We start from the raw sequence: 19,281 nt of genomic DNA, 5'->3' as shown, positions 1-19,281 counted from the left end.
CTGCCTGGTCTGGCCAGGTGTAATCTCTCCACTCAACCATGTAACCTCGCTCCTTCCCCCCCCCCCCCCCCACCAAGTCCAAGCGACTGGGCACCCTCTCAGGCTGTCTGGAGAGGTGCCCATCCATCCCATCCATCCTTACCGATGTCCCTTCCCTAATAAACCTTGCTATTTTGCCTCCCACTACTCTCTGTCTCAGGCCTGAATTCTTTCTTGCGCGAAGACAAGAACCCTGCAATTTCTCCGGTAACAAAACAATGTGGGGCTTGCAAGTGATCTCAAGTGGGAGAAGAACTGTGAGCACCTGTGGGATCTGATAGTATCCCCAGATAGACAGAATCAGAACTGAAATGAATTAGGTAGGGACACCCAGCTGGTGTTCACTACTGCAGAACTGCTTGTTTGCTGGTTGGTAGGGAGAAAAACTCATTTTGGGATTACTTAAGTCTTTTGTGTTGATTGTTGTGAGGTGAGGGCAGAAGAAAAAAAAAAAAGTCTGTTTTTCCTATATTTAATGGCGCAAGGAGGGGAACAGTAGTGAAGTGGAGTTCAGAGTTCAGGAAATAAGACTGAGGGTTTAGGGGTGTCAGAGCAATTAGAGCTCAGAGGTCAGAATATCAGAGGAGATAAGTTTTATAGAGAAACTTGGAATTCTGCAGAGGTTCCTCCATGGGGATTCATCAGGTCAATGAAAAGGAAAAAAGAAAAGAAAATACCCAAAAGTTTTAAGAGGGGAAAAGGATCAGAGGAGAGAGTCCTGGGGTACACACATACCTGGGAATGGTGACTTTTCCCATCACTACAACAGAAAAGTTCTTTGTTTTAGGGGAATTATCTCAGTAGGAGTAGGGAATAATTAGAGTTACACTGGAGTTACTGAACATTGGCTCCACAGATAATCTGAAATGCAGAATTATTTGTTGTGGGGTGCTTTCTCAATGCTTTGTAAGATGCTTAGTGGGGCCAGTGCTGTGGTGTAGAGGGTTAAGCCACCACCTGCAGTGTTGGACATCCACTATGGGCACCAGTTTGAGTCCCAGCTGCTCTACTTCTGATTCAGATCCCTGCAATTGCATCTGGGAAAGCAGCAGCAGATGTCCCAAATGCCCTTTACCCATGTAGGACACCCGGAAGAAGCTCTTGGCTCCTGGCTTCGACCTGACTCAGCATTGGCCGTAGTGGCTATTTGAGGAATGAACCAAGGGACGGAAGAATTCTGTTTCTCTCTCTCTCTCTGTAACTCTGCCTTTCAAAATAAATATTTTTTTTAAAAAAAAGATGCTTAGTAACATCCCTGCCCTTTATCTACCAGTTTCAACAGTCTAGAGTCACCATAATTAGAAATGTCTCTGGAGTTTGCCAAATGTTCCTAAGGGGTAATAGTGTCCACAATTTAAGACTCCTACCATAGATGGGCCCACCTAACAAGTCATAAGAGCAAGAACCAAAATTTTTGTATCATATTTACTCTATGTAACTTCACTGGAATAAACCCCAAGATGATTTACAGTAATACAAAAATATCCTGCACCTAAAAAGTAAAATTCATGATATATGACAGCCAAAGACCACTAAGCATATAAACAGGCAGAAAAATACAACTTCTACTGAGGAGGACAGGCAAACACTCCAAATCACTTCATAACTGGCATATACTAACATACTACTATGGTGAAATTAAAAGTGAGGTATTTAAAAGTTACTTTAACTGGGTTTTATATGTTCTAAAGTTAAGTAGAGGCCGGCGCTGTGGCTCACTTGGCTAATCCTCCGCCTGCGGCACCAGCACCCTGGGTTCTAGTCCCAGTTGAGGCGCTGGATTCTGTCCCGGTTGCTCCTCTTCCAGTCCAGCTCTCTGCTGTGGCCCGGGAGGGCAGTGGAGGATGGCCTAAGAGCCTGGGTCCCTGTACCTGCATGGGAGACCGGGAGGAAGTACCTGACTCCTGGCTTTGGATCAGTGCAGCACCAGCTGTAGCGGCCATTTGCGGAGTGAACCAATGGAAGGAAGACCTTTCTCTCTGTGTCCCTCTCACTGCCTATAACTCTCACTCACTCACTCTCTCTCTCTCTCTCTCTCTAACTCTGTCTGGAAAAAAAAAAAAGTTAGGTAGAAACAGGAAACAGAAAAATGTCCCAATACAATTCTTGAAGAATGAAACAGCAACACTGAGAAGAAAAACACATTAAGCAGGATTAATGGCATAGTTCAGATATCAATTAAGAAAATATTAGGGGACTAAAAGGCACAGCAGAAGAAAGTTTGCAAAACAGAACATGGTGAGAATTAACAACAATTAAAAGAAGCTGAAGACTGAGATGAAGAAGAAGAAGAGGAAAATACAGAGCATGAGGGGTCAGCATTGTGGTGCAGCTGGTTAGGCTTTTGTCTGTGACACTGGCATCTCATTTTAGTGCTCACTCAAGTCTTGGCTGCACCATTTTCCATCTAGCTCCCTGCTGATGTGCCTGGAAAAGCCAAATAAGATGGCCCAAGTACTTGGCCCCTGCCACCCATGTGAAAAATCCACTCAGAATTCCAGGCCAGGGGAGTGAACCAGTAAATGGAAGGTATCTCCCCTCCCTCCTCTCTCTCTTGGTTTCTTTCAAATAAATAAATCTTAAAAAGAAAACATATGGCATCAGTGAGCTATGAGACAAGACCAAGTAGCCTAAAGAGGCCAAAAGGTAACTTTGGAAAAAAGAAATGCTTGAAGACAATTTAAACATAATAAATACTACAAATCCATAGATCAGTTAAAATTCAAGCACAAAAAAAGTCAGACTATACCAAGTCACACCATAATCAAACTGATCAGAATCAGTAATAAATAGAAATTTTTTTAAAAAAAGATTTACTTATTTATTTGAGTCATAGCGGGAGACACACACACACACACACACACACACAAAGGGATATCTTCCATCTGCTGGTTCACTTCCAAAGTGGCTGCAAGGGCCAGGGCTGAGCCAGACCAAAGCCAGAAGCCAGGAGCTTCATTCAGGTATTCCACATGGGTACAGGAGTCCAAACACTTGGGCCATCTTCCACTGCTTTCCTAGGCCCGTTAGCAGGGAGCTGGTGCCCATATGGGATGCTAGAATCATAGGTGGCTGCTTTATTGGCTATGCCACAATGCCAGCCCCAAACAGGAATTTTAAAAGCAGCAAAGTTTGGAGGGTAGGAAGGAGATGCTAAACACAGAACAAAAGGAAGTATGCCAAATTTCTTACCAAGGGGCCCTCTCTTGGCAAAGCAGGTGAAGCTGCCACTTGCCTCACCAAAATCACATACTGGGAGTGCCAATTTAAGTACTGGCTACTCTGCTTCTGATCCAACTCCCTGCTAATGTGCTTGGGAAAGCTGCAGAAGATGGCCCAAGTGCTTGGGCTCCTGCACCTGTGTGGGAGATCACGATGTTCCTCGCTCCTGGCTCTGACCTGGGCCAGCCTCAGCTGTTGCAGCTATTTGGAGAGTGAACCAGTGGATGGATTTCTATCTCTCCACCTCTCTCTGCCACTCTGCCTTTCAAATAAATAAAGAAATGAAAATTTTATGATATCTTAATTATTTAAAAAAATTCTCATCAAGAACAATGCAAGGGATAATCATGGCTCCAGTGCTTGGGTCCCTTCCACCCACATGGGAGACCTGAATGGAGTTCCTGACTCTTGACTTTGGAATGGCCCCTATTTGGGCATTTGGGGAGAGAACAAGCAGACAGAAGATTTTTCTTTGTGTTGCTCTACCTTTCAAATAAATAAAAATCAACAAATAAAGTAAAAAAAAAAAAAAAACCATTGCAAGCATGTAGACAGTAGGGCAGACAGTAGGGCAGTATCCTTGATGTAATAAAGAAGCCAACTGTTAAACTAGAACTATATATCTGGCAAAAATATTTTTCAGAAATGAAGATGAAATAAAGATGTTTTCAAACATATGAAAGCTGAAAGAATTCATTACTAGCAGATCCAAATACAAGAAATGTTTAAAAATGTCCTTTAGGCAGAAGGAAACTGATACCAGATGGAGTTCTGAGCCTAAACAAAAGGAATGAAGAGTATGGAGAAGGCAATTACCTGAGTAAAACATTCTTTTTTTTTCCTTATTATTTAAATCTCTTGAAAAAAGATAGTTGGCAATTTAAACAAAAATGATAACAATGTTTATAGTGTTTATAACACATCAGTTGTACAAGTAAACTGTTTTGTGTTGTATGTTATACGAATTATATAACAAAGTTATCTTTAAAAAGCACACAATGAAAAAATTTAAGGAGAGGGTATTTTGCCTAGTGTTTAAGACAGTGCTTGGGATACCTGAATTCAATATTGCCCCTGCCTAGGCTTAAATATGAGTGCTGCTACTGATGCAGCTTCCAGCTAATGTTTACCCTGGGAGGCAGCAGGTGATGGCTCAAGAAATTGGGTCTCTTCCATTTATGCAGGAGACCTGGATTTCAATTTCAGTCCTTCTCACCCTGAGCTGTTGTGGGCATTTGTGGAATGAATCAGCAGACAGGAGAATTCTCTCTTTCTCTGTTTCTCCCTTCTCCCTGACTCACAACACACACACACACACACACACACACACACACACTCTCTCTCTCTCTCTCACACACCCCCCCAAAAAAAACCAAAAAAAATAGCAATAACATCATAAGGGAGGATGAAGTGGAAGCACATTACTACATAAAGTTCTTAAATATATTTGAAGTCACATAGTATTACATCAAGGAAAACTGTGATGAATGAAGGAAGTGTTGTACAAACCATAACACAATAAAAATACTATATAAACCCAAAAGAGAGCAGGAAAAAGAAAAAAGAGTATGAAGAATAGAAAAGACAAAGAGAAAACTAATATGAAGAAGATGAATTCAAATATTACCAAATTGACAACTATATTAAATAGAAATGGCATAAACATTCCACTAAAAAAGGCAGACTTTGTCAGGTTGTACCAATGATAAAAGACATATACTTTAAAAACAGACATAAGTCAGAAGAGAAAGGAAGGAAAAACATATACAATGATACCAATAACCAAAAGAAAGCTGGATTGGCTATATTAATATCAGATACAGCAAACTTCAGGACACAGTATAATGTCTGAAATAAATTAATAAATGGATCAAATAATCAATCCTATACTTTATGCACTTAACAGCAGAGTTTGAATCTTAATGAAGTAAAATTGTTAGAATGTCACGGAGGAATATACAAATCCACAATCATAGACAAAGACAAAAACTCCAGAAAATCCCAATATCTAGAAATTGAACAATGGACATCTAAGTCCCCTGAAATAATCTGAGATGCAGCTAATTCAATACTTAGAAATTTATATTACTAAGTATCTAGTTTTTTTTAAGTCATACCTAAAAAGGAAATATAAAGAACGAAAACTAAGATCAACCTGGCCTTAGATTTCTTATAAAAAGTGTGCCAGAAGTCTATGAAATAATATCCATAAAATATTTTTGTTTTGCAAAATATTAAGCCAAACGAACTGCCGTTTATTTAAAAGCCATAGGAGGTAAATAAAAAAGCTCAAGAAGGGAGGCACTGAGTCGTTCCTGTTGAAAGAAAAAAAAAGTTTAATGATAAAATGCAGCCAATTAATGTATAATTAAAATAAAACAAAGAAATGAGAAAGCTGTGATAAAATCATTGGTGGAAAGCATCCCTCATTTAAATATGGAATTAAAACTTAAGAAATATGGCTATAGAACAAAATGCAAACACTAGAAATGTAAAAAATATAGTAAAAATTTACCAACATCAAAAGGCGGGATGAAACATTGTAAAGATCTGATGATTGTTGACAGCCCTTGTCTCTACTGTTGAGGAACAGTGCTTTGTTCTTCATACTATTTGTGGAAGCCTTTACTTAGTGTAGGGTTACTCTTATGGGTATAAAGCAAACTGAAAATAGATCTTTGTAAAAATTAAGAGTGGGAGTAAGAGAGGAAGGAGGAAGAAGGGTGGAAGCATGGAAGGGAAGGAGAATAGGGAGGGAAGAATCACTACGTTCCTAAATCTGTATATATGGAATACATGAAAATTGTATATCTTAAAATCAAATTTTTAAAGAAACATTATAAGTAAGTTTTGTCGAATTTCTTAGCAGATTAACAGTGCTTATAAAGAAATTCATAGTTGCGAAAAAGTAATGGCTCCAATATTCTAATCTTTTTTCATAAGCCTTTTCTAAATACCATAGTCTTAGAATTCTCATTTAGGAAACATCACTTCTTGAGAAGAAACAGATACAAGGCAATCTGATTCTAAGGTGAAGGGCATCTGAGAATGATGTTTTCAAAAACATAATTAGGCACCCTCACCAGTAATTCCTAATCACCTGCTAACAAGAATTTGACAATCTAGTCTAAACACGAAAAAAACTGAGTTTACAAAGCATAAATGGCACACTTGCTTGGAAATACAAAAAAAAAAAAAACAAAAAAAAAAAAAACCATAAACTTCAGTATTTTATTTAAATTAACAGAATGTTCCTATTATATTCAATTTCAGTTTTTTATGTGAGAGTTTCTGACGTGAATTTATTCACTGTACTATTTATTCATTGTGAAGAAAATGATTAACGTTTTCAATTTTCTTAATGCTGCTGATCATTACTAGTGGTGGGAAGAAATATAGCTGAATATATTGAGCTAGCTGATTTTATGTAATGCAGACAGATATCTTAATTATGGACTTCGTTAAATAAAATGAGTTGTTTCCTTAGATCAGCAATTTTTTAGACATGAAGAGCTGCCAGAATTTCAACTTGTTTGACCTCACTAATCTGCAATGATAATGGAAGATTACCAATCCTACAATCCTTGAAAGAATGCAGAATCCCACCTGATTCATGGTTTGTTTTTGTTGGCTGCTTATTTTATTTGCTTATTTTTCAGAGATTTATTTTATTTATTTGAAAGAGAGTTAGAGAGACAGATAGAGATAGGGGTGGGGGTGGGGAGTCTGTCCATCCACTGGTTCACTCCTCAAATGATCCCAACAGCTACAGCCAAGCTGATCGGAAGCCAGGAGCCATTAGTGGTGAAATGAATGCTAAGTGGAGTAGCCATGACTTGAACCAGCACCCATATGGGATGCTGGCCCTATGGGTGCTGCAGGCCACAGCACCGGCTCCCCAGCCTGATTTCGTGGTTTGAACATATACTAAGACAAGGCCAGATGCATCTCATTTCTAAATATTCTGAACTAAAGAATTATACATTTACAAGAACTAGAAAATATTTTTGTGGAAATAACACTACATTTCAGAGAAGAGTCACAGATTTTAATGATTAAGAATTATATTCTTGGGGCTGACACTGTGGTGTAGCGGGTAAAATTGCCGTCTGCAGCACTAGCATCCAGTATGGGTGCCAGTTGGAGAACCAGCTGCTCCACTTCCAATCCAGCTCTCTGCTATGGCCTGGGAAAGCAGCAGAAGGATGGCCCAAGTCATTAGGTCATTGCATCAGAGTGGGAGATCCAGAAGCTCCTGGATCCTGGCTTCGGAATGACCCAGCTCCAGCCATTGTAACCACCTGGGGAATGAACCATCAGATGGAAGATCTCTCTCTCTCTCTGCCTCTCTGTAACTTTGCCTTTCAAATAAATAAATAAACAAATCTTGAAAAATAAAGAATTATACTCCCAGTTTTTAGCCAAATAAGTATCTGTTGCTTATTCACAAGAATATGCACACAGTATCCTAGGTATCCAATATGAACTTACTATTTTCAGAACTATTTTGAAATAACTTAAGCACTGACAGGGTAGATTGAGTTGGCACTGTGAAGAAGGATTCTTTTCATAAAATTGCTGAATATATAAATTGCTCTAAAGCTAAGAGCTATTCATCATCATCAGAGATATCAGCTGGAATCTATTTTGTTACTTCTGGGTGATTACACCACACAAATTTCAAAAATAATCCAATTTTCCTTACTATTCTGACCAAACTGATCAATCTATGCTTTACACAAAAATTAGACTTTTAAAATTCAATACTTAATCCAATTATAAAAATACCATGTACTCAATATGTCCAAATAGGTAACAGCACATAATTAGTAAAACCATGAAGTTGTTTGTAACTTGGATGCATGGTTCTATAAAAATTCCATTGATCTAAAGTTGGCTTTTACATTATATAATCATTAAATCTATGAATTGTTTTCAGGTAGGCATATAATTCTGGAGCAAACTAGTTTGTTCTGAAGTGCAGCTAGTTGTAATTATCAAATTAAAAATATTTTTTCATCATAATATATCATCTCTCACAGTTAACATGGAAAACTTCCATAAATCATGCCAAATATTAAACCACATGCCCTCTGAAAATCAGACTTGCAAACTTAAGATGGTTTGAAACAGTACATAAATCCCCCCAATAAATCATGTTATGAATATGCACTATACCAGGATTTTAATGAAAAATTTGACAGTTTTGAGAAATAAAAGAAAATGGAAAGAACATAAGGGGGAAAACCATGAACTGTTGAAATGTTTTTCTCAAATACTGGCAGAAGAGATAGCATAGCTTTCCACTATGTAATCTTCTCATTGCAAGCATTTATTTGACAGTTATAAAGGGGTAGGATTTGCTATACAGAGGAATCAATAACAGTGTTGTGAAGCCTACAGCAGTGCCCATAAACATCCTGTAGGAGACATTAACACTAGGCTGAAAGAAATAATTATATTTTCAATAAACATGTTCGAATTGGATAATCAATTTTTTACATGTCTTACCAGCTGTTTCAATAGCACAGGTAGTGGAATGGAAGCAGCTGTTATACCAAAACCACATATTATATGCATATGAGGGGCTTTTAATTTTTCATAGGTATCTACTTATTTGTGAGCAGCCACATTTAACTCATATTAAATAAAAACAAGGTAATCATGGGGTGATTAATTCAGGGGAATTTTTAATACAGTCCTATTTTAGAAATGAATTCTTAACTAATTATTTTTATGTCAGAAGACTTAATAATTCAAATTACATGCTGCCCTTACTCGCAGATTTAAGAGATTTGTCACAATCAATGTTTCTGAAATATTAAATTAAAAGGTGTCATGGTAATTACTATGGAATAAATAGCAATTAAGAGTTCTTTTAGGCAAATAAGCTCAAACATTTTGCAGTGAATATTTAAACTATTAATATTTTTCACAGAATGCATGCATCATTCACAATATGTTACCTAAAAATAATTCTAAAGACATTAAGAAACTGATTTAATAGCACAGAATTCTGTGCTTGGTTGAGAAGCACCTATGTATAAAGTATTCAAAGAGGTAGAGTTGAAGGTAAATAACACAAATTTTGATTCATGTAGAGATCATATTTCTGTTCTGTATTTATAATAGTGAATATAACATGTTTTGAGATAGGTAAACAAGAGACAATTATTTAAAAATGTTTATCAGCAAACAACTATAACCTATGATATTAAGGCATACCAGGAAATCTGAATTAAATACTTACGGCTATATAACAAACTCTTGCTTTTTCTACCAACATCCAGTTTTTCTCCAGGTCAAGATGTTTTTCCTTTTTATAACAATTGGCAGCAGCAAGATTAGCTATAAGGGACCTAAACCAACCAAAGAAAAAACAAAAAGATTTTACTCCTTTTTTGGCTTACTCTGTCATATATTTTTTTATATATTAGTTAATTGGCAATGTTTTTTGTAATTTTCATTTACATGTTAATTATTGATTTTTCAAAACTGATGCTACTTTTAAATGAATGTAAATAATATTAGTTTTGTTTTAAATACTTTCTGTATTTCAAATAAATAAATAAATCTTAAAAATACTTTGAATACTTTCTGTATTCAAAACAGCAGCTGGTTGGCCAGCACCATGGCTCACTAGGCTAATTCTCCACCTGCGGCACTGGTACCTGGGTTCTAGTCCCAGTTGGGGTGCTGGATTCTGTCCCGGTTGCTCCTCTTCCAGTCCAGCTCTCTGCTGTGGCCAGGGAAGGCAGTGGAGGATGGCCCAAGTGCTTGGGCCCTACACCTGCATGGGAGACCAGGAGGAAGCACCTGGCTCCTGGCTTTGGATCGGTGCAGCTTGCCAGCCGTAGCAACCATTTGGGGGGTGAACCAACGGAAGGAAGACCTTTCTCTCTGTCTCTCTCTCTCACTGTCTAACTCCGGCTCTCACAAACAAAAAAACCACCAACTGGTATTTTGAGAAAAAGGAATTTAAGTTTTAATTTAAGCATAACCTACATTTATTAAATTTAAATATTTATTTTAAATACAATTGAAATATAAGATACCTTATATTTTAAAACATAAGGTATCATATTTTAATAGTTCAAAATAGTTAACAAATAAAGCTATTAAGTCATTCTGCAGAAGGAAATTTTTGCAAATAAACAATTATTTGGTATAGTGAAAAAATATCTTCATAAAAATAAGTATCAACATACACTAATTGACTATTTAATCTAATGCTTTGGAAGTCAAGTATGGGAGTAATTTTGTAAAACACACATATAAGCATAGACCATATTTGCTATGAAGAATTAATTTGCAAGCCATTACATTTTAAGGACTGGAGTCAATTAGATATTAGTTTCTATAGTTGAAAACTCCCTGGGCTGGTCCAGTTTTATAGCTGGAAAATCTAAGCAGGACACTACATTCAAAATTCTGTTATGAATGCCATGTAGATCAACAATTATACTTAATAATTATTTACATTTCATATAAATTGATAATTTCTTCCTCAGTTTATAAAACTAATTGTCAATTTTTTAAATTAAATGGTAACAGTTATAGCTTATTTTAAAAAGTCATGTCATCATTTTGAGACATTGATAATGTTTTTTTGATAATGTTTAATTCCTGTTAAAAAAATAAGAAAATATTTTCAAAAACTTATTTCCATTTATTTATATGCCAATTTACCACTGAAGGATATGTTTTCATGTTCAATTAAATGAAGGAAACTATACATCCATGTGCGGGGCCAGTGCTGTTGTATAGCAGGTAAAGCCGCCTGCCGCACCGGCATAACAAATGGGCACCGGTTCGAGTCCTGGCTGCCCCACTTCCTAACCAGCTCTTTGCTATGGCCTAGGAAAGCAGCAGAAGATGGCCCAATTCCTTGGGCCCCTTCACCTGCATGGAAGACCCCGAAGAAGGTCCTGGCTCCTGACTTCAGTTTGGTGCAGCTCTGGCCATTGAGGCCAATTGGGGAGGGCACCAGCGGATGAAAGAACTCTCTCTCTCTGTCTCTCCTTCTCTCTGTGTGTAATTCTTTCAAATAAATAAATAAATCTTAAAAAAAAATACATTCATGTGCAAAATAAGTACACTATAAATTTAAGAAAGTCCTGTTTTGAAAATATTTTAGTAATCATAACTTCAGGAAAATCTTGATTAAAATGGTCACTAAATAAAAGCAAAACTTCTGGTACTAGCTATTAAACTTTGTGGTTAATTTTTAGTTTACTTTCACTGTATTTGAAACAGAGATGACAGAGATCTTCGACATCCTGGTTTACTCCCCAAGTACACCCAACTGCAAGGGCTGGACCAGGCCAAAGCCAGGAGCAGGGAACTTAATCTAGGTCTTCTACATGGTTGTCAGGGCCCCAGTAGTTGAGCCATCCCACAGTGCACATTGGCAGGAAACTGGATTAAGAAGTACAGGAGCCAGGATTTGAACCAGGCACTCTAACATAGGATGCTGACATCCCAAGTGGTGTCTTAACAGCTTTTCTAAGTGCTCATACCCTTTGTTTTGAAAATAATTACTTTTGGTAGTAAACTATAGTTTGTTCAAAAGAAAAAACTCACACATTTTTACTATCCCAGTGTATCTGATGCTGAGTTTGAAGACTAAGAACCTGGATCAAGGATACTGCATTAACCATTTTGATTTTTAAGTTTCAGATGGTGGTAGCAAAGGTAGCAATGGTTAATAGCTCTTAACTAAAACAATTTATCCAACTCCACAAGCTTTCAGAATTTGGACGATGAGTAATTGAGAGTTATTCTCTAGTTTCTGACTTCTAATGTCATCTGAACCATCCTGATCACCATAATCATAATACTAGTATACATAATATTATCATAACTGCTGTTTAAAATAGCAATTTGGCATACCAAAACAATTCAGCAACTTTACTCAAGCCTGAGTAGTATCACAGGCAATTCTTGACCCATATTTCATTAACTGGAAAACTTTGCACTTCCAGATTAAAATCAGTTTTAAGAAACTGAAAATGGCAGAGGCCTCAATCAGCATATTTCAATGTTTAAATAATGAATGTTTTTATTTATTGAAATCTTAAAATAATATTATACACAAAAAATGAAGCTAAAGGAAGGATCTGAAAATGACTTTGATATACTAATTATTTTTTCTATACTTTATAAGTCTCTAAGGACACCAAAACTCATTTTTTTCTGATCCTCTAAAATATCTTTTTTAAAAACTTTTATTTAACAAATATAAATTTCCAAAGTACAGCTTATGGATGACAGTATTGCCCCCCCCCCCAATAACTTCCCTCCTACCCGCAACCCTCCCATCTCCCACTCCCTCTCCCATTCCATTCACATCAAGATTCATTTTCAATTATCTTTATATACAGAAGATTAATTTAGTATATATTAGGTAAAGATTTCAACAGTTTGCACCCAGATACACAAAGTGTAAAGTACTGTTTGAGTACTAGTTATAACATTAATTCACATTGTACAACACATTAAGGACAGAGATCCTACATGAGGAGTAAGTGCACAGTGACTCCTGTTGTTGACTTAACAAATTGACACTCTTCTTTATGGCGTCAGTAATCTCCTAGGTTCTTGTCATGAGTTGCCAAGGCTATGGAAGCCTTTTGAGTTCGCTGACTCCAATCTTATTTAGATAAGGTCATAGTCAGAGCGGAAGTTCTCTCCTCCCTTCAGAGAAAGGTACTGCCTTCATTAATGGCCTGTTCTTTCCACTGAGATCTCACTCACAGAGATCTTCCATTTAGGTTTATTTTATTTTATTTTTTTGCCAGAGTGTCTTGGCTTTCCATGCCTAAAATACTCTCATGGGCTCTTCAGCCAGATCCAAATGCCTTAAGGGCTGATTCTGAGGCCAGAGTGCTGTTTAGGACATCTGCTATTCCATGAGTCTGCTGTGTATCCTGCTTCCCATGTTGGATCATTCTCTCCTTTTTAATTCTATCAGTTAGTATTAGCAGACACCAGTCTTGTTTATGTGATCCCTTTGACTCTTAATCCTATCATTATGATCAATTGATCACTTTGACTAGTGAGATGACACTGGTACTTGCCACCTTGATGGGATTGAATTGGAATCCCCTGGCACGCAAAACTCTTATTTAATTTAATAAAAATAGTGACACTATTTGGTTTTAAAAATTTCTGGCAATATAATATAATCATTCTGTCTTTGCAATCAGCTGAAATTCTAAAGGCAATGACAATATTGATGAAAGTTTTATCATCATTATTATAAATTACTATATAAATAAATATCTAATATAAATATATAAATAAATATATAATAAGAAATTAAGCATATGTAAACTCTCAAACCAATTTTTAAACATTTTTGGTCTCTGGATGATTGCAGGCATGAGGGTGGTTATGGGGTAAAAAGCTGCTATAATCCAAAAGTTGTACTTTGCAAATTTATATCTATTAAATAAAAGTTTAAAAAATTTCACAGTAATTATATTTTACTACATGAATGTCCAATGTTTTATATTAGTGATTTACTATATTTTACATATCCTATAAGATAAATACTATTTTAAAGTACATTCAAATTCATAACAAATAATTTAAAGAATAGATGTATGAACTCACCCAGGAGGAAACTTATTTTGTTTAATGAATCCTTTTGATAAGAAATACTTCTAGTGTTCCAGACAATCTTTATCTTTGTATTTTGAAATGTACTGCCCATTGTCTGTTTCTAGCAAATTAATATAAATAGTTACTTAGGGATATTCTAATCCAAATTCCTGCCAATAAGGACAAATTCCTTTGTTCTCTCAGTGTCATCTTTCCAGCTCACTGGAGTCTTCCAGATCACAGCCCTCATGGACACCTTGGACAATCACATACTGCATCTCCTTTTGATGGACACTAGCCTTTTCAGCCAGATGACCTCCATGCTGGGATTCTCCTTATTTTTCACATTCTTTTACTATAGGAGATTCTGAATATGTAATTTAGATTCTCTTCTTTTAAACAATGTGATTATAACTATCAGATCAAAGTGAAGTTGTATTTCTGGCACTTGTTGAAGGGTTTTCTGCTAACATACCCTACAGAAACTGTCAAAGGCAACAAGATCTAATAGATGAGAGAGATCAACTCTTGGTCTTTGTGTTTCTAAACATTTTCCTGGTTCATTTACTAATATAATTAATGATTCTTAATTTGTGTAAATCCTCTTTTGGAACCAAATTTGTTTTATTGATGAAAATAATATCTGCCAAATAAAGTTGCCAAGTGGTTTCATCAATAAAGCCATTAGATTTTTCTTCTCCTGAATGTGTTAATCCAGATTTTGAATTCCCATTGCATACCATCGAGAGAAATATCACTCCTTAATTCAGCATCAACCCAAAACACAGAAGCCACCATATGAGCATTTGCTAACCCAGTGGTATTTAACAAAATATCATCAATTTCCCTTTCTTCTGCATCAAAATTCTTGACAGCACTGATGACACTGTTTTTCAATGAACAGCAGAGCTGTTTCCAGGTTCCAGCCACTTTTCACAGAGCTGTTCACCTTGGCTAACAACTAAGGATTTCTCCACTGTACTTCCTTTCCCAAAGTCATTTACTACTTTCTGATATTGTTTACTATGTGGCTTTCTCTGAATATATTTCAGAAAAGTTGTCTTCCCAGCACCTAAATACTCTGTGAAGGGGAGGGGTCTTGGTGCTGGGGCCAGGCATTTCCTCCTCTTTGTTTCCACCCAATGGAAACAAATTCAAGACAACCATCTGCCATGTTCCACTTCGTCATTCATCCACAACTCGTAAAACCTTGTAGCATCTGGCCAATAACACATACCTCCCTAAGTGGGTCCAAGACCTTCTCTAACTATGCTTTAAAGTTTTAGTTTAGTTATTTAATAATTACTGTCCATACTGATTCTGAGTATCCAGAATACACTCTGTTGGAGGACAATCAGTGAGCCAAAACAAACAGAATGAGGAAAGGGAATTAACAAATGACAGGGGAGAGAAGGGAAGAAACAGAAAGGAGGATAAAGGCAGAAATAAAGGTGAGGAAGAAGGGAATGGGAAGGAGACAGAAAATGGAAGGAGAGATGATAAAGTTGGGGCTGGCGGTGTGGTACAGAAGGTGAAGCCCCAGCTTGTGCTGCAGGCATCTCATATTGGAGTGCTGGTTCAAGTCCCAGCTGCTCCATTTCTGATCCAGCTTCCTGCTAATGTACCTGGGAAAGCAGCAGAGGATGGCCCAGGTTCTTTGGACCCTGCCACCCATATGGGAAGCCAGGATAGAATTCCTGGCTCCTGGCTTCAGAAAGGCCCAGAGCAGGCTGTTGTGATTATTTGTAGAGTGAACCAGTGAATAGAAGATACCTATCTCGGCCGGCGCCGCGGCTCAGCGGCTCACTAGGCTAATCCTCTGCCTTGCGGTGCCGGCACACCGGGTTCTAGTCCCGGTCGGGGCACCAGATTCTGTCCCGGTTGCCCCTCTTCCAGGCCAGCTCTCTGCTGTGGCCAGGGAGTGCAGTGGAGGATGGCCCAAGTGCTTGGGCCCTGCACACCATGGGAGACCAGGAGAAGCACCTGGCTCCTGCCATCAGATCAGTGCGGTGCGCCAGCCGCAGCGCGCCAGCCGCGGCGGCCATTGGAGGGTGAACCAACGGCAAAGGAAGACCTTTCTCTCTGTCTCTCTCTCTCACTGTCCACTCTGCCTGTCAAAGAAATTAAAAAAAAAAAAAAAAAAAAGAAGATACCTATCTCTCTGTCTCTGTCTCCCTCTCCATTTCTGTCACTCAGCTTTTTAAATTAAACAAAAAATAAACCCAAAGAAACGCAAAATTTTGGTGAGTCATTATTTAAAATGAAATAATTTTGAATGATTCTAATAATAACTAGGAAAGTTATTTTATCTTTCTTTTGCAAAAAAGGAAAAAGTCCACTCTGTTACAATATTAATGTTAGTAATGAATGAATATACTAAAGGAATACCTCCATATAGCTACAAAAGAACAAACATAACCAATGCAAGTAAGGCCACAAGAGACAGATTCCAAGTTTAGATGAAGAATTTTCTAGTAAGTAGTTATACAGAAACATACTAGGTTGTTTCTTGGGTGGTACATTACCCAAAACTAAAGCTGATTAATAAATAGATGACTGTTTCTTAGAAATGTTTTAGATGACCTAATTCATGAGATTGGATATTATGTAGCACTGTAAGTATGTACAATATGTACACATGGGGGTAGATATTTGGCATAGCGCTTGAGCTGCTACGTTGGATGTCCATGTCCCATACTGGAGTGGCTGGGTTCAAGTGCCAGCTCTGTTTCCAATTCCATTGCCCTGATAATGCAGGAGGCAAAAGATGATGGCTCAGGTGCTTGAGTCCCTCTGACCCATGTTGGTGTGTGAGACTGAGTTTTGGGCTTCTGAAGATCATTCTTTGTCCCTGTGTTTTTATCTTTCAAATAAAAATAAACTGATTTAAAGATATTGTGGTACAGTGAGTTAAGCAGTTGCCTGCAGCACTGTCTTTCTATGCGGGCGCCAGTTCGAGTCCCAGCTGCTCCACTTCCAATCCAGCTCCCTGCTAATGCACCTGGAAAAGCACGAAGGGTAGCCCAAGTCCTTGCGCCCCTGCACCCATATGGCAGGCCCAGATGAAGCTTCTGACTTGTGGTTTTGGCCTGTCCTAGTCCTGGCTGTTGTAGCCATTGGTGAATGAACCAACTGATGGAAGGTCTATGTCTCTCTCTGCCTCCCCCTGCCCCTATAACTCTGCCTTTCAGATTAAACACAAAACAGATAAATACACATTCATGAAAATTCATATTTCATTCTCAGAATATGGTAAAAGAAAAATTCTTTCTATTCCAACTTCGACAACAACCTAGAACAAGAAATTAAGCAAAACATTTTCCTTTTCTGATTCTAAGTACAAAAAGTAGAGATGGACTAGATAAATTCACTTTCATTCTATTATGCCTTACAAATTCAACAGCAGGTTCAACAAAAGTAAATTTTAAAACAAAAAAGAAAAAAATTGTATAAGGAAAAAGGGTTATTGAACACTAAAAGCAATGATAAACATGAGGTAACAATACCAAATTCAAACTGGACTTGAGATTTTAGCAGTGTTTTATGCAGCCAATTAGAACTGTGTTAGTGTCAGTACTCGTCCTGGAATCACACTGACCTGTTGTCACCAGTGATGCATGCAGCGCAAGTGCCTGTTGGCTGCTCATTCTGCTCATAGTAATGAGCATCCACATGGGCTTCAGCAGCTTTTCTCTTCAGAATCTCCCCAAATTTATCTATCCCAATGCATCCAAAAAATGTAGCTGCTTTGTGTGGCTGTTGAATCATCCACTGAAAAATAAGAACATACATTATTTAATGGGTCATAAAATGGTACACATCATTCAGGATTCTGCCATGGATAGTGTCATGAAAAGGATGCCTTGTGAGAAACTATAGTTAGTATGAATGGAATTTCAATTCTGTACTAGTATTTGTAACACACATGATGTAACAACCATGTAAAATCTTATACTACATTGGGTGAGAGAAAAGAGGCATATAGATTAAGGATTCTGAAAGAAAACTAACATAGATCTTTTTTTAAAATTTTATTTATTTATTTATTTATTGACAGGCAGAGTGGACAGTGAGAGAGAGAGAGAGAGAGAGAGAGAGAGACAAAGAGAAAGGTCTTCCTTTGGCGTTGGTTCACCCTCCAATGGCCGCCGCGGCCAGCGCGCTGTGGCTAGCGCACCGCGCTGATCCAAAGCCAGGAGCCAGGTGCTTCTCCTGGTCTCCCATGGTGTGCAGGGCCCAAGCACTTGGGCCATCCTCCACTGCACTCCCTGGCCACAGCAGAGAGCTGGCCTGGAAGAGGGGCAACTGGGACAGAATCCCGCGCCCCGACCAGGACTAGAACCCGGTGTGCCAGCACCACAAGGCAGAGGATTAACCTTTTGAGCCGCGGTGCTGGCCACTAACATAGATCTTAAGTGAAATGCTTGCTTAGATGGCACAATAATAGTAACTCCCAATGTAAGTTGTACGGCATTATTATAAAAAGCTCAGAATCTAACTTGAAAGCCAGATTCAAATCCTGCTTCTGCCACTTATTTAATAAGAATATGTCACTTAACATCTCTATTCCTCATCTTTAAAATAGGGATACAATTATAAATACAGATTAGTAGGTTGTTGAGGATTTTAACTGAAATAATTTAAGTTGATTTAATTTATCACTGAGGATAGTATCCAGCACATAAATACTTAATGTTAATTGTGTTTGTCACTATTATTGCTGCACTTGTAATTCATAAATAAAGTTAAGATATGCTTATGTCTAATGAATTCTTTTAAAAACTCAATAGTGTTAAAAATTCTAATTGCAAACATTTTGTTTCATTAAAATGATCTCAGAAATGAATATTTTGGTAAAAAAGGCACTAGATTTCTTTTAAAATGCATTCTTTTTACTGACTTGAATAATTATATCTCATAACAAGACCAAATTGCTAAGGGTTCTAATACTTAACAAGCAATTCTAAAGTTTTCACTTATTTTTTTTTTAAATACTTATGCTTGGTTAACTATTCAAAGTCAAACGATATCAAGAAAGATTCGGCAAAATTTATCTTTAAAAATATTGGAGGCCGGCGCCACGGCTCACTAGGCTAAACCTCTGCCTTGCGGTGCCGGCACACCGGGTTCTAGTCCCGGTCGGGGCGCTGGATTCTGTCCCGGTTGCCCCTCTTCCAGGCCAGCTCTCTGCTGTGGCCAGGGAGTGCAGTGGAGGATGGCCCAAGTCTTTGGGCCCTGCACCCCATGGGAGACCAGGATAAGTACCTGGCTCCTGCCATCGGATCAGCGCAGCCACTGGAGGGTGAACCAACGGCAAAGGAAGACCTTTCTCTCTGTCTCTCTCTCTCACTGCCCACTCTGTCAAAAAAATAAAAATAAAAAAATTGGAGTATAAAAGAAATGCATATATACCAA

At 37.8% G+C, this 19,281-nt stretch overlaps 1 protein-coding gene and 1 pseudogene across 5 annotated transcripts in view; both read right to left on the bottom strand.

Annotated features, from left to right (window-relative positions):
• The window catches only part of ADK (adenosine kinase), a 598,204-nt gene that overhangs the window by 295,471 nt on the left and 283,452 nt on the right, over positions 1 to 19,281 (bottom strand). For 3 of the 5 annotated variants that reach the window (XM_008269935.5, XM_008269936.5, XM_089313495.1), the window contains 2 exons: positions 17,465 to 17,637; positions 9,512 to 9,620 (listed from right to left, as the gene is read on the bottom strand). In XM_008269935.5, the coding sequence (XP_008268157.1) occupies positions 9,512 to 9,620; positions 17,465 to 17,637 (282 nt within the window). Of the gene's footprint in view, positions 1 to 4,682; positions 5,577 to 9,511; positions 9,621 to 17,464; positions 17,638 to 19,281 lie in introns of those variants that run through there. The other 2 variants (XM_089313496.1, XM_089313497.1) reach the window with 1 other exon arrangement.
• Positions 13,988 to 15,055, bottom strand: LOC149122026 (zinc-regulated GTPase metalloprotein activator 1F pseudogene; annotated as a pseudogene).

The sequence above is a fragment of the Oryctolagus cuniculus genome, chromosome 15 (assembly GCF_051225735.1).
Source record: "Oryctolagus cuniculus isolate XC-2025 breed Fujian yellow rabbit chromosome 15, ASM5122573v1, whole genome shotgun sequence".
Lineage (NCBI taxonomy): Eukaryota > Metazoa > Chordata > Mammalia > Lagomorpha > Leporidae > Oryctolagus > Oryctolagus cuniculus.
Note: the sequence above shows the minus strand (reverse complement) of the source record. Positions and strands in the feature narration are given on the sequence as shown.